We start from the raw sequence: 15,676 nt of genomic DNA, 5'->3' as shown, positions 1-15,676 counted from the left end.
CTTGATTACTTTCAATTACTTTTGGATTACTCCGATACCAAATATGCTAATAAAAGACAAAAGAAACTAAATATGAATAAAATTACTAAATTTTGTGCAGGCTTGGGGAGTAACAGAATACATGGAATGGCAAAAATGATGGTGGCAAGCTGTTTGGATTTATTTTCATTTTGTTTCTGTCGCATTTTATGTTAGTTTTGCCGGAGATCAAAGAGATCAAAGCCAGGAGAGAAAGCTTACCACGTGTTGTGAGTCATAATTGTATTCATATTTAGTTTATTTTGTCTTTTATTAGCATATTTGGTATTGGAGTAATCCAAAAGTAATTGAAAGTAATCAAGTTAAAGTAACCCTACCCAACCCTGATTATAACTTAGGTCAGTCTCGAAGCACTGCATTATAAATCCTGGTAGTCTTTTATTTTGTTTTACTCTTCAAAAAACTTTATTACATGTTTACACTGGAGTGCCATTTTTAATCTTGCTCCATACAATGTTTAACAACATTGCCATTAATCACAATAAAGACAATTCAATTTTATATTTTTACAAAAGAACTCTGCTCACATAATGTTTTGAAACCATTATTTATGGAAAAAAAATTATGATCAAAATGAGCCTTAAAGATCTTGAATACCGTGGGAGGGGACACATTTTAAGAGGTGTATATGTTGATATGGGACACAGACTCTGGCAGTAATATGATTTCCTAATTTTTATCAAGTTGTCAAACGTCACAAATATGTGGCATGGCTCCCTCAAAAAAAATTGCTTTTATGGCTCCTTGGGTCAAAAAAGTTCCTGACCCTTGCACGTATAGTCAACAAACGAATAAAGACCACTGGATTCTCAAGGTTAGACGTGACCACGTCACATAGTTGAAGGAAAAAATTAGTCCGCATCTTTCCCATTTTCTATATTTTGTGACATTTTTACAAAAGAACTCTGCTACACTCTGCTTTGAAAGACAAAGTGAATGTCAAAATGAACGTTAACGATCTTAACTGTGGAAGGGAAACATAGTTTAAGTGGGATTTTTGTTGATGACGTGCCCAATTGGCCCCTGCCGTGGGGCGCCAGCTGAAGCTCGTTGACAGATTGGCTCCCTGTCAATATTTAAACGCTGTCCTGTCAGTAGCCTTTTGTCGGTGCGTTTGTGAATCTCCGTTTTTCCTGTGTTTTTGCGCTTGTTTTTCTCCCGTCACGATCTGTTTGATTTCTATTTTTTTCTTCCCTGGCACCGTCATGCCTCGCCACGGAAGTCCCACTTCCGCGGCTGAGCACCTACTCCTCGCGACCTACGATCTCCAGATCGTGTGTGCGCTCCTATCTTTTTCCCCCCGTTAAACTGTGAGTAACGTTACGCGAGTGGGTCCTGTTTCTTGTTCTGGTCCTGACAGATGTGTGGCACAGGATCTGGCATTACTTTTATGAAATCTTTAAACTCAACATAGTGAAATGAAATGCACTGAAGATAGATATTGTATAAAGATCATGTTTGACGACTTTGTTTAATGTTGTCTTAAAATAGTAGGTGTGGCTCTCATTAAAATAAAAATCTCAATGTTTTGCCTTTATGGCTTTTTAATTCAAAAAGGTTCTTGACCCCTTCAGTGAATAAAGTTTAGTGACTTAACTAATATTCAGAGAATCAAAGTATGCTCAGGTCAAATGTACTGTTTGTACACGGGTTGGGTACCTATTTGACTCAAAAAGCCATGAAAAGCAAAAATATTGACTTTTTTTTCAGTGAGTGCCAAACCATATATTTTAATACATCATTAAAGAAAGCTATCAAACATGATCTTAAGACAAAATCTAATTCTTCCAAGCCTTATATTTCACCATTTGACATTTGATGATTTAATACAATATGAAATAATAATGATACAAGAACTTGTGACCCATATAATCAAAAATGCCACTGAAAATGTGTCTCCCTCCTGCAGTTAGTTAAGATTGTTGAGGTTTGTTTTAACCATCATTTTTATTTCAGATACATGGTTTCAAAACAAGGTGCTAGCAGAGTTCTTTTGTAAAAATATCAAAAATACAGCAAACAAGAAGAATATGCATGTATTCACCTTCAGTTATGTGACGTGGTCACAGATCTATCCTTGGGATTAGAAAGGTCATTATTCCTCCTCCATTCTGTTTTATAGATGTGAGTCTTCAACATCTTTGAAATCGACAAACATTTGTCCTAGAAGTCCTCATGTGCATTGTTGATCATTTTTCCTTTTTTGTTAACATGCGCAAACTATACGCTTGGAAAAATATCCAAGAAATCGCAAAATGCAGACGTCACACTCGCACGTGTATTCTGGTGCACAGACGCTGCCCTACTTACGAACGAAATAGATTCCGGACAATGGTTCGTAAGTTGAATTTGTTCGTAAATTGCTTCAGTGCAATATTTTGTATGTTTAAGGTTTATGTAAGTATGTTAAGGCTAGTAAGGCTAGTATAAGGAATCTGTATTGTTTTGTACTAAAAAATAACATTTCTTAAAATAATATGCTCTATAAAGATAAATAAAGTTGAGTTTACCTTACTTTTGGAAGATGCGCTTCAAAAGGTCCTACTCTGTGGTACAAAGTGGCTGAAAAAAAGCGTTCTGACCATTTTCTCAACCGCATCAAGCTTTCTTATTCTACTTTAATTTTAAAAGAAACAGTTCGCCTCTTCTTTACACTTTACAACAACCACATTGAATGGATGGATGCACGAGGTATTAAACAATGAAAATGTCAAAGGGGATAGTATAGACATAAACAGTATAGAATGTTTACACACAAACTAGGAAGAGGATGTGGATTTTTTTTCTTCAGCCCGACACAGAGGGCGGGTGTAAAGAAGGAATTTTTCATGTGAGATTTAGTCATAGCCCACCCTCTTTGTATAGAAGTGATTGTCAACCATTTTCCCTGCGCATTTTGTGAAACTATACACCCTTGTGCAGTTATCACATCCCTGGAATATTCTGTTTCTCCAGCAATTGTTAAACAAACATGTGTAGGAAAAAAAGCCATGCCCTTTCTTCACAATAAAATTATAAATACATTTGACTTTATTATCATTGATAATAACAGCACGAACATTGTTTGCAACAAGATTAGACATGGCACTCCAGGATAAACATATAATGAAGACATAAAAGAGAAAAACTTAATAGATAAATAGGTATGTATATATATATATATATATATATATATATATATATATATATATATATATATATATATAATATTATATGTATATATTATATTATATGTATATATTATATTATATGTATATATTGTGATTTAGGGCTGTAGAAATAAACATGACATGACTTGACTAGCTATTTTGGAGCCTATAAGCCTCAGGTTGCTTATTTATGAATGTACTGTTGTATATCTTGGATTTTCACGTTGCACACTCACACCAGCCCCCATTCCTCGCACCTTATGTGTTGCCCCCAAACAGCTTTGCTAAAAGTAAGATTAGAAGCAGATAAGGGCAAGTGGAAAAACAGCATATGGGCTCTTGGAAAAATTTAACTTTTTAAGGACACCTTAAATGCGGCACCCCACCTTTAGGTCGCCAGTTTTCCCTCACTTAAGTACGCCCTTTTTTGAGGGGGGGGCGTTGGGCTTGATTACTATAGGTTATGGGTTAGTCAGTCAAGCGTGACTCACTCGGAATCTCCCGTCTTCCCAAATGTGGGTCACAGAGTCAAGGCCGAGTGGACGCACTTCATCCGAGGAGGCCGATAGGGACAGGAAGCCGTGTTTGTTTTTGAGGAGGTAGCAGGAGATGCTCCCGTCTGGTGGGTTCAAAGTCTTAAATTACAATTGTGGCGTTAAATAGACACCAGTCAATAATGCCACGGCAAACATGCACCGCCGCAATTTCCTTTTCATTGACCGCCGTAAAATGTTTTGATGACAAGTGAAGCACTAGGCTCATTTTCTTGGTTTGGAACTTAGCGGATAGGCTTGTGCCATACTCCTCGACTCCTTCTCTGAGGACAGAAAAATTGGCTCTGAGTATTGTTGTGGTTGTGCTGCAACTCACGACTTTTCTAATAGTGGACTCGACACTGACTATTGAAACAATCAGTCGAATAATCGGAAGATTATTCATTTTAATAAGATGATTTAATAATGTGGGCAGCACAGCGACACAGTGGTGTGCGGCACAGTTCTGAGGTCATGAGATCGAGCCTTCCTGTGTGGAGTTTGCATGTTCTCCCCGTGCTTGCGTGGGTTTTCTCTGGGCACTCCGGTTTCCTCCCACATTCCAAAAACATGCATGTCAGTTTAATTGGCCTGTCCAAATTGTCCCTAGGTGTGAATGAGCGAGTGAATTGTCTGTAAATGAAATGAAATGAAATGATCTGAAATGAAATGATTTGCATTTATATAGCGCTTTTCAAGTCAATGACTTCCCAAAGCGCTTTACAATGTGCTCCACATTTCCCAATAGCGGCCTTGCAGCCATGTAAGGCGCTAACCTGCTTATTGGGGGTATTAGGGGTTCAGTGTCTTACCCAAGGACACTTCGACATGTAACACGGACGAGCCGGGATTCAAACTGGGATCCCTTGATCCCAAGACGAGCGCTCTACCTCCTGAGCTACTGCCGCCCCTGCGACTGGCTGGCAACCAGTTCAGGGTGTCCCCTGCCCACTGCCTGATAAATAGTACCAAGTATCAGTATATCAATCATGAATTCTACATAGCTGGGATGGGATCCAGCACCCCTGCGACTCTATTGAGGATAAGCGGTGCAGATAATGAATGAATGAATTTAATCATGTGGAAGTTTAGAATGTTTACACACAAACTAGGAAGAGGATGCAGATTTTTTTTCTTCCGGGTGGATGCTGGATGACCTCCTACAGCGCCACACGCCGGTAGCGGAGGAAAGAAGCACTACAGTAATGTCATCTACTCGGAAAAAGGTGCACACAATACAAAATCTAACTTACAGCAATGTCCGGATATTTTTCGACATCCCACCATTTTACGTAAGTCGAATCGTCATAAGTAGGGGAGTGTCTGCATCTCATTGCCTAAGAGACAGGAAAACCAATGTAAAGACGTTTATTTTTAACAGTCTTAAAGGTAGAACCGCACTATAGCACTCCTGATGGTCGTGGTAGAAACACAGTGATGCTGTCCCGGCCTGATTGCGTTGATTTTATCACTCGGCCGATGTACTCATGAAAAGAACCACTCATGGCTCGTGATTGTCAAGTATTTCCAAATGTACCAATGATAAAGCTAATGTTTCCAGTCTTGCAGCTGTGTGTCTACAGCGGCTGCCTTTTCCAGCAGCTGCCCTATTGTTTTATTGTTTGCTCCTATCTTCGGTGTTTTTTCTTCCCGTTTTGACAACTACACTATGGATTACTTCTATCCTATGGACATGGGTTTTAACGCACAAGAAATGCGTGTATTCAAGGAATTTCAACTCCTTGCCCTTAAGAATTCTCGTGCCGGTGTGATGAAGGGGCCTATCGTGGAGGAAAAGCCGGAGCTTGCGAAGCGGCTAGCGGCGTTATAAGTCTTCGGTACCATCCGTAATCATGGTAAATGCGAACTCACGACCAAATAAGATCATCGAGTGCTTTTGGAAAACATCGAAGCGCACAGGGAGCGCAGTTGCTGTGTTTTGCGGAAACGTGGCTCACGTTTAGCATTCCGGACGCTAACGTGTAGCCACCCGGAGCTACCCGGAGCAATCCGGCTTCAACGCCGCTAAACAGAGACACGAAAGCCGGGGGGAATCGGAGAGGAGGCGGACTTGCTAACACGAGGTGGTGTATCCCTGGATTTTCGCAAAGAAAAGTTCTCCATCTGCCGCAGGGATGTCGAATTTTTGGACTGGCGTGACATCATCCACTTCGCTACAAGCACCCCTCGGGCATCATGTTCATCTGTTAATAAACAACGGGGTAGACTGCTGGAAGTGTGAATTTCCATACGGGGATGAATAAAGTATCTATCTATCTATCTGTCTGTCTATCTATCTATCTATCTATCTATCTATCTATCTATCTATCTATCTATCTATCTATCTATCTATCTATCTATCTATCTATCTATCTATCTATCTATCTATCTATCTATCTATCTATCTATCTATCTATCTATCTATCTATCTATCTATCTATCTATCTATCTATCTATCTATCTATATGTCTTAGGTATCTGCTAACTAGGGTTCTGCACTGAGAGCATGTAAATGCTTTGAAGCACATGGACAAGCCTTATCAGCACCTGACACAGAGAGCGGGTGTGAAGTTTAGGGTGTCCCCTGCCCACTGCCCAAAGACAGCTGGGGTGGGCTCCAGCACCCCCGCAACCCTACTGAGGATAAGCGGTGCAGATAATGAATGAATGAATGAATTTAATCATGTGGAAATATATAATTAACATGGGTATGATGACAAATATTTTATTTCACAAAAATTTGATATATATTTACTGTATATACCAGAGCCATATCCCCTTAGTTGGAGGTGGCTATAGTAAAGAACACATTCACATTCCAGCGTTGTTTTCAAAATCATATTTAATCCTTTTCTGTCCTTTATTAACGAAAACAGAGTTTTTAATATGCCATAATTTTTTATGGCGCTCGGGTTGATAAACGGGCTAGCTCCACTCATGTCTGGCGACAATACTGTAATTGACAATTAATTCCAATTAGTTCTATTTAATAAGTGCGAACAGTGTCAAAATGTTTCTTGGCACTAGAATGTAATCACAAATCTGGCTAGTGAGCAGCCCTCGTTTTATTGATATTACTGTTCAAATTAAGCTAAAACGACAAAATAATAATGTCCGCCTGTTCTCTGGCCATTTTTGCCTTCCTTCTTCCTCCTCCGTCTCCGTCTGGGCGGCAAAACAAACCCTACCATGGTTTTGCTTAAATATAGCGTCACATTGAGATCCAAGAAGAGCACGTCAATCTCTCAACTCTTTGAGTGACAGTTATTTTCCGATTTCAAGTATTTTGACTGATCTTTTTAAGTCAGGTCAAGTCATGTTTACTTGTATAGCCCTTAATCACAAAGAGTCTCAAAGAGCAGCACAGACTAGTGTAAGCTACAGACTATTATTACACTATCCCTTGATATCAAACATACATGAGGGCAAGGAAAAACTCAAAAACCTCCGCATGAGGAAAATAAAGAAACCTTGAGAATGCGCATGAGGTAATCCCCCTTCTAGGATGACCAGGATGTAACGAATGTTGCATTAATAAACAATACAATTTTAAAAATATATAAAATAATCAAAGTGTATAATATAAAAAAAAATAAAAATAAAAAGGCCTACAGAAAATGTTGTCAGGGCTACACATAAACCACTGAATAATATATTCGGCACTTATTTTTCACCAATAAAAAAAGTGTTTCTAAATAATTGTGTTTTTAGTAGTCTGCCAAAGAAAATGGATTGGTTTCAGCTGAATCACACGTTTTTGAGTAAAATTCTGAAAAAAAACTAGCTGGTTTTGAATTTCTTGGAGGTTGGGGCTTATCCTTAATTACTAGTTTGTTTAATGTTTTTTTTTTTAATTCACCATCTTGGTTTGGATCTTCTACACACATTTCCACAGGCTCCACGTCGTAGGATATCAAGTAGGAGGGATTTTTAAGGGTTATTGTTCTATCTTCGTTATTCATTAGCCATTATCCGTTATCGGTCAGTTCATAATAGGCTGCAAAGCCAAGGCGCCAGGACACTTAATCTCAGCCAAAAGGCCGAGCTAAGGGGGGAGGGATTTTTTAGGGGTTATTGTTCTATTTTCTTTATTCATTATTCATTATCCGTTATCAGTCAGTTCATAATACGCTACAAAGCCTAGGAGACGGGACTCTTACTCTCAGCCAAAAAGCCAAGCTAAGGTCCTAGCCTTAAAGCCTTGCTGCGATCATTGCAAATGGGGTTTTGGGGTTTTTAAGGGTTATTGATCTATCTTCGTTATTCATTATCCATTATCCGTTATCGGTCAGTTCATAATACGCTACAAAGCCTAGGAGCCGGGACACTTACTCTCAGCCAAAAGGCCAAGCTAAGGTCCTAGCCCTAAAGCCTTGCTGCGATCATTGCGAATGCACCGTTCCCAAATAGTGACACTAATCGTTCATCGAACAAAGATTTGGAACATTCTTTACAACATTGCAAACATGTTGTTTGTCCTCGAATGACAACATATTAAAGGTGCTGTCCGGGATTTGGAAATTTTCTGTACACTAACACCATCCTCTGGCTAAAGTCATTGTTGCAGCTCATTTTGTGACGCGAGCAAATACGACCGTTCCTTAAAGAAGGTTAACTCTCAAACTACAGATCCCACAATGCAGCGCTTCAAAACCGATCGGAGAATGAATATATGTTAAACGACATTGCCGGTAAACAGGTGTGTCTTCTTTGTGGAGCTAATAAAAGAATCTCATGTAAAACGCCACTAAAAGACATACAGTATCAGAGTAAGCTGAAAAACCTGAATGCAGAACAGAAGATACAAAAAGCTGAGGAATTAGAAACGAATATAAGGACCCAGCCTATGTTTTTCACTAAAGCAAAATCCATAAAGTGATAAACAGAAATTTTATTTATATTTCCATTTTTTTCATAATTTGAATTTGTATAATTTTGACAGAAGATATTTTGATGGAGAGAGAAGTTTTTTTTTATGTCTGTAATAATATTCCTTTGCGTTTAAAATTCATATTTTTTTAAAAATTAAGTTTTAGTTTATTCAATAAATGTTTATCTTGTTGGGCCCGCAACCAAATGTGTGGTTTGAATTTTGGCCCTCAGTGCAATTGATTTTGACACCCCTGACCTAAATGGAGGAGATGTATTTGTGAACAGTCAAGTAAAGTCACCTATCTGCTTTTATCTTACTTTTAGCAGAGCTGTTCGGGGGCAAACACATTCGGTGCGAGGAATGGGAGCTGGTGTGAGTGCACAATGTGAAAATCCAAGATGTTGGAACTACAGTACATTCCTAAATAAGCAACCAGGGGCGTATAGGCTCCAAAATAGCTAAACTGATTTTTGTGAAAATTTACTTTAGTCAAGTCAAGTCATGTCACATTTATTTGTATAGCCCTTAATTGCAAAATGTCTCAAAGGACTGCGCAGGGGGCAGCACAGTGGTTAGCGCGTTTGCGGCACAGATCTGAGGTCATGAGATCAAACCTTCCTGTGTGCATGTTTTCCCCGTGCTTGCGTGGGTTTCCTCCGGGCACTCCGGTTTCCTCTCACATTCCAAAAACATGCTTGTCAGGTTAATTCCAAACTGTCCCTAGGTGTGAATGAGTGAGCAAATTGTCTGTCCCTGTGTGCCTTGCAACTGGCTGGCAACCAGTTCAGGGTGTCCCCTGCCCACTGCCAGAAGATAGCTGGGATGGGCTCCAGCACCCCCGCGACCCTACTCAGGATAAGCGGTGCAGATATTGGATGGATGGATGAACTGCGCAGGTTACAATGACACCATCCCCGATCTAAAACCTACATAAGAGCAAGGAAAAACTCAAAACCTCAGCACGAGGAAAATAAGAAACCTTGAGAAGGGGCCTCACAAGGGGTAATCCCACTCCCAGGATGACCAGGGTGCAATAGATTTAGCATTGGGTAGCAGGACACAAAACATAGTGAACGTCAATTTAAAAAAAACAAAACAATAGGTAATATGTTGGAAATTGTCCAAAAAGTCCATGACAGCCACGACGCACGTTCACAACTCTGCCGGCCGGTCGATGCAGGCGTTGACAATGCTTCAGAGCATTTTTTTTTTTTTTCAGTTTTGTAATAACTTTACGTGAGAGAGTATTTGATGACTCAGTGATAGGTTTACCCACCTTATATTTGGTCTTGTTTCAGAACTAATTTAGCACCGACCCCTTTTTGACCCCCAGTGCTGCCTTGATGATGATTTCAGATGATTGATGTGTTTGAAGGACACTGTGGCTCCTGCAACGCCTTTCAGCATGGATCACAATCCCGCACATGCGCTTGTGCGCTCGCATTCCACGTTGTTGGTTACCCAGGATTGCTGTTATATAATGCAGAGACAAGCGCACACACACACAATATCTCCATGATAGTGTTGATGGAGCATTTCACAGGCCTGACGGGGTGTTGATTGTTGTGCTTGCACGCTGGGAGCAGATGCAGAAATGGATGCTAATAGGCTTTTTTGCCTCGTCCGCCTCCTTTTAACCTTGCAGCATTTGGATTTGTCTCATTAAAGTTTGCTTAGTTGAATGCCATCAGGCCAAATACAGGCTAATGATTTGTGTCAGCCAGTAACCCATTGAGGAACAGATATTTTCGCACTGTGTAGCTCTGAGTCCAGACAGGAGACATAACACCACTCACAGACATGTATTCTTTATCCTCCAGTAAAAAAAACATTCTATAAATGCAGTGTATAGAATCACCTGCACTGCAGGCGGATGCCTGTATTATACTGCCTCTTAGTGGCCAAGCTGCAGACTCCACGAGGATTTGCATTATTAATGCATCAGTCTTTAAAGGGGCATGGTGTATTATTTAGCGCCTTCTAGTGGTTAAAAAAACTTCAGTCATTAAAAAACAACGTTGAATTATAACATAAGCAAAAATACATGAACTATTGTATAAACGTGTTTTTCTTAAAATACTGTCTTTAACATAACGTTAGCTTCAACTAAAGGGAAACTTCCCAGGTATCCGCCATCTTGGGAGTATGGGTACACCAAAAGCTCAAAAAGGCAGGTAAAGCCTCCATAGTTTGGATTCTTCTTTGTGCTTTTTAGCAATTAATTTTGATTATTCTACACCATACATCAACATCTATTTGTCAGATAATACACACCGTCCTTTTAAATCAATTTCTTTTTGTAATCTCATAAAAGAAAAATGTATTATAGATCACTTATTAGAGATAGGTAAATGTTACAACCTTATGGAACTGATTTAACACAAAAATCATTCATTAGTGTTTTAGGAGAAAGGGATCAATAAGTAATGTGATATTTTTAAGGCATAAAACTGTCTATTAAGACATGTTTTGATGTTCGCTTTTAGATAATTTAATACGTTGCAGATATTTTAAATAGTTGTATAGATTTGCTTAAAAACATTCTAGGAATGCCTATAGCATTTTTAAGATACAGGTAGTTTACTATGTAGAATTCATGATTGATATACTGATACTTGATACTATTTATGCCACAAATGCATAAAATCTACTATTTGTAAGAAATACATTCAAATTCTAAATGATATGAATCGAAGTTTTCTAGCACTAACACTATTCCTAACCCTAACCCTTAACCGTAAAAATAACCCTAAACCCATAACCCCTAACCCTTAACCCCTGACCCTAACCCTAAACCTAACCTTAACCCTAAGCCTAACGCTAACCCTACCCTACCCTACACTACCCTAACCCCAAACCTAGCCCTAACCGTAGGCCTAACCCCTAACCCTAGGCCTGACCGCTAGCCCACTAACCCTTAAACCCAACCCTAACAATAACCCTAAGACTACCCTACCATACCCTAACCGTTTAACCCCTAACATCAAACCTAAAGCTGATTGCGTTACAGGAACGCGTTACTCCCAACACCAACCGCAGATAACAATGCATAATAGTTATTGGCCAACCTCAAAAAACGCTTCTCTTCTGGTTTTTAATTCGACGTCAAATTCACAATTCACTTTTGGTCCAGGAGGTGAACTGATTGTGTCACATTTGGTTGCAGGTGCTGTGAGAGCGTCTAGCATCTTCCCCATCCTCAGCGTCATCCTGCTCTTCACGGCAGGTCTGTGCATCGCAGCCAGCGAGTTCTACAAGTCCAGACACAACATCATCCTCAGTGCAGGGATCTTATTTGTGTCTGCAGGTCAGTTCAAAATGCTAAGCTTTATACATCTTTGCCAAAGCTCCATTCGGTAAATTTTGCTCTCATTCGCATAGGCCTGAGCAACATCATCGGAATCATAGTGTACATATCAGCCAACGCGGGCGACCCTTCCAAGAGCGATTCCAAGAAAAACTCGTACTCTTACGGCTGGTCCTTTTACTTCGGGGCGTTGTCCTTCATCATGGCCGAGATGGTGGGTGTCCTGGCCGTGCACATGTTCATCGACCGGCACCGGCAGCTTCGGATCGGGACCCACGTCACCGACTACCTCCAGGGCTCGGCGCTGTCTCGAGTGCCGAGCTACCGATACCGCTACCGACGCCGCTCGCGTTCCTCGTCACGCTCCACGGACCCGGCGCACTCACGTGACGCCTCTCCTCTGGGCCTCAAGGCCTTCGGGGCACTGCCCTCCACCGATATCTCCATGTACACGCTGCCCCGCGATACCCTTAAATCCGGGGTGGGGATGCCGCCCGCCAACGCCACCTACAACTCCGAGCGGGACCACAACTTCCTTCAGGTGCACAACAGCATCCAGAAGGACGGCAAAGACTCGGCGCACGGGAACTCGGCCGCCAACCGGCGTACCACCCCCGTATGAGACAGCAAGCCCCCCCAGTCCGCCTCAGCACCGCCCGAGACGCGTTGTTTTCTGCATGACTCCTCGGGATGCTTCAGCTCCAGAAGCTCAGAAGAGGTTGGAGCCGCCCAGATAAACGCTTCCTATTTTTGGGCTCATTGTTTTGCATTCAAACTGTGAATTGTTACAGCCTCGCCTGTGATGTCTAGCAAAGCTAATATTAATATATATATATATATATATATATATATATATATATATATATATATATATATATATATATATATATATATATACTACTTTTATAACGATTCACAATAACAATATTCAAAAGATACCAACTACTTTCCTAAGCAAAAAAAGATAAGTTAAGAAAGTGCTGTTGTTGTTTCTTTTAGAAGCCTAGAATAATAAACTACTATGATTTTTTTTTTTATTATAACGAAAACAAACCAAAAAATGTAACGTGAAGGCGTACCAGAGTGTCCGAAACAAAGTGCATGCTAATAAAACCACAACAAAAGTTAAGTTTTCAATATCCTGTGAGGGAGAAAAAAAGCAATTCATGATTACATGTGTATTTTTGGTATTTAATTTGTTTTTCTTCTGCTTTTGTGAGCCAAACCAAACAAACAAACTGCTTTTTTGACGACGGTATATAAAAAATGTATACACAGTACCCACTTAATGTTTTTTGTTTTGGAAAAACTCACACAGCCTTAGCCATGTTTTTGTCTTTTGGATTTCTAAATCTCAATGTAACCTGTTTGAAAAGGTGCCAAAAGTGAATGATCCTTCTACTTGGATGCATCAAGTCCTGATGAATAAATACAAATCCCAGTGGGAACAAATGGACCGTTTGTGCGTCTCTTAAATTGTAATGCTAATACAGCATGTTTCCACAAAAGCAGATGCTTGGGTTGCTTTTGTCACACTATTTTAGTACATTCTTTTTATGGAACGGAAAGCGCTGTCCAGAATTGCAACCTTAGCTGTGCCCCGACAACCCAGGTGGTCAAGGGATCTGTAGATCCGGAACTGTGATTTTATGTTGCTACCAAGCTAAGTGCTCCTGCTTCAATGAAAAATATATCCAAAAACATAAATGCACACATTTATGACACAACAACACATTAGGAAAACAGGTTTCCTGTGTAACCACTCGTGTTCGTGGTGATACAAACAGCGGCGGCCGCCACCATCAGAGCTGTAAAAAGAATAAAACCAAGAAACCTCTTTCAGTTTCAGCCTGGAGGCCATAATAGCTTCAAAATGCTCTCACTGCAGAGTAGCTTGCAACGCAGACAACACAATTCTGGTCCGTGGGTTCAGGGTTTCCATACCTCTGGAAAAAAAAGAAACACATCTCTGAAAGGCCGAGCTAATAGCTGCAAACCTTTCTTGCCGTGATTTCTTATTTGTTTATTTAAAGGGGAAGTGGTGGTTCAGTAATTAAACCAGAGTTTTCTAAAAATCATACTTTTAAATGATAAAGTATCGACTTCCCTCAGATAGCCACTTAGCAATCATGAACTAACTTATGAAATGACTCAAATTAAATATAATACATCAGTAATAAAAATAGAAGCCTAAATTAACTCAACCATAACTTTGTCAAATATGCTATATGCACAACATACAGCATGGATAAAATTACTTCCTCTTACCCTGCATGCGAACATGCAATAAATAAGACACAAACACAAATAACAAAGAGGTTTAAAAAGTAAGCATATAAAAATATAACCTATATAAAGTTTAGTGCAAAGTATAAACCAGAATCTGATTGATATGGTAGAAGGCTGAGTAGTGGAAGGGGGTAGGGCAGAGAGAGAGTTCAGAGTCATGATGGCCTGATGAAAGAAGCTGTCCTTGAGGCTGCTGGTTCTGGCTCGGAAATTCTGCAGTCTTTTCCAAGACGGCAGCGTGTTGAAGAGGCTGTATGATGGGTGGGGTCACCTGCAATTTTGGTGGCCCTGCGGGTGAAGTATGGGTTTTTTGATGTCCAGGGGGGGTGAGGGGAGCCACCAATGACCTTCTGCGCTGTTCTCACGATGCAGAGTCTTTCGGCAGGACATAGCACACAGTGATGCAGCTGGTAAGTAAGCTCTCGATGGTGCAGAATGAGTGCATGATGGAGGTCGAGGCACTTCCTATCATGAGTTTGTGAGAAAGTACAAGTGTTGGCGGGCTTTTATGGTCTGCATGGGATGTTATGATTCCAGGACAGGTCCTTGCCGATATGCCCACCAAGAAACTTGATACTGGTCACCCTCTCCATTTGCATGTATTTAAACGTTATACATTTCTGTAGAAGGAAGGGAGTTTGATGTACTGGTAGAATTAGTAATTGCTATTGGTTTCTGACAACTCAAGATTGGCAAATTAATATCTGTCAAAAAAGAAAATTGTGGTATCGGTCATCCATGATATTATGAAGACATTGTGTATTATTAAGCATCGCTGAGGAGTGATAAAAAAAACTATGTTCATTAAAAAAAACAATATTGATTTGAATAACAAGTAATACAGTACTAATTACATAACTTGAGGCTCACCCAGAGGGAGCTGATATAATTGTCTGCCATCTTGCTGCTTCATGTACCCTGGAAAACCTTGTGGATGGCTGGGCAAAAAAGATGGTAGGAAAAAGGTTGCGGTTTGATCAGTTTGAGTTTCCATACTTTGCAGTATTTCTTGTGCTGTGTAGCACTTGTTTTCGGCTGCATGAAACAATATGGTGAAATCTAATGGTCAAGTATTACACAGTGTCCATTTAAGTAACTAGAAGAATGCCATCAATTATCAAGAGGCGAGAACCGACCTAAAGCAACTATCGTGAGATTTGTCAACAGCAATCGAAAACGAGAAATCGTTGAGCAAGGAAAAAAACTAAAAGGGACAAATGTTTATTTAAATGAACACTCAAGCAAAAAAAACTGACATTGCAAGACAGGGTCGATTTTTGAGGAAAACAAACAAGATACAAGGAACTTGCACTTCAAACTGTAGAGTATACATAAAGTTAAACGGCACTCCAGAAGAAGCAAAAATACTTTGGGTCCGAGAAATGCAGGAGCTGGACAGATTTGCCTGAAGTGATACAATGGCAGCCTGGACTGACAATATGGACACCTTTATTACAGATCACAATAGAAAAATCCATCATAATAT

At 40.1% G+C, this 15,676-nt stretch overlaps 1 protein-coding gene across 1 annotated transcript in view; it reads left to right on the top strand.

Moving 5' to 3' along the window:
• The window catches only part of cacng2a (calcium voltage-gated channel auxiliary subunit gamma 2a), a 52,508-nt gene extending 39,151 nt beyond the window's left edge, over positions 1-13,357 (top strand). Inside the window, exons 3-4 of the mRNA XM_088340165.1 lie at positions 11,761-11,901; positions 11,976-13,357. Of these exons, the coding sequence (XP_088196291.1) occupies positions 11,761-11,901; positions 11,976-12,523 (689 nt within the window). The 3' untranslated portion in view covers positions 12,524-13,357. The remainder of the gene's footprint in view (positions 1-11,760; positions 11,902-11,975) is intronic.
• The last annotated feature ends 2,319 nt before the right edge of the window (positions 13,358-15,676 follow it).

Source organism: Urocampus carinirostris, chromosome 1, assembly GCF_059441175.1.
Source record: "Urocampus carinirostris isolate Australia breed hairy pipefish chromosome 1, RoL_Ucar_1.0, whole genome shotgun sequence".
NCBI classification, from domain to species: domain Eukaryota; kingdom Metazoa; phylum Chordata; class Actinopteri; order Syngnathiformes; family Syngnathidae; genus Urocampus; species Urocampus carinirostris.
This window is presented reverse-complemented; position numbering and strand designations above follow the sequence as displayed.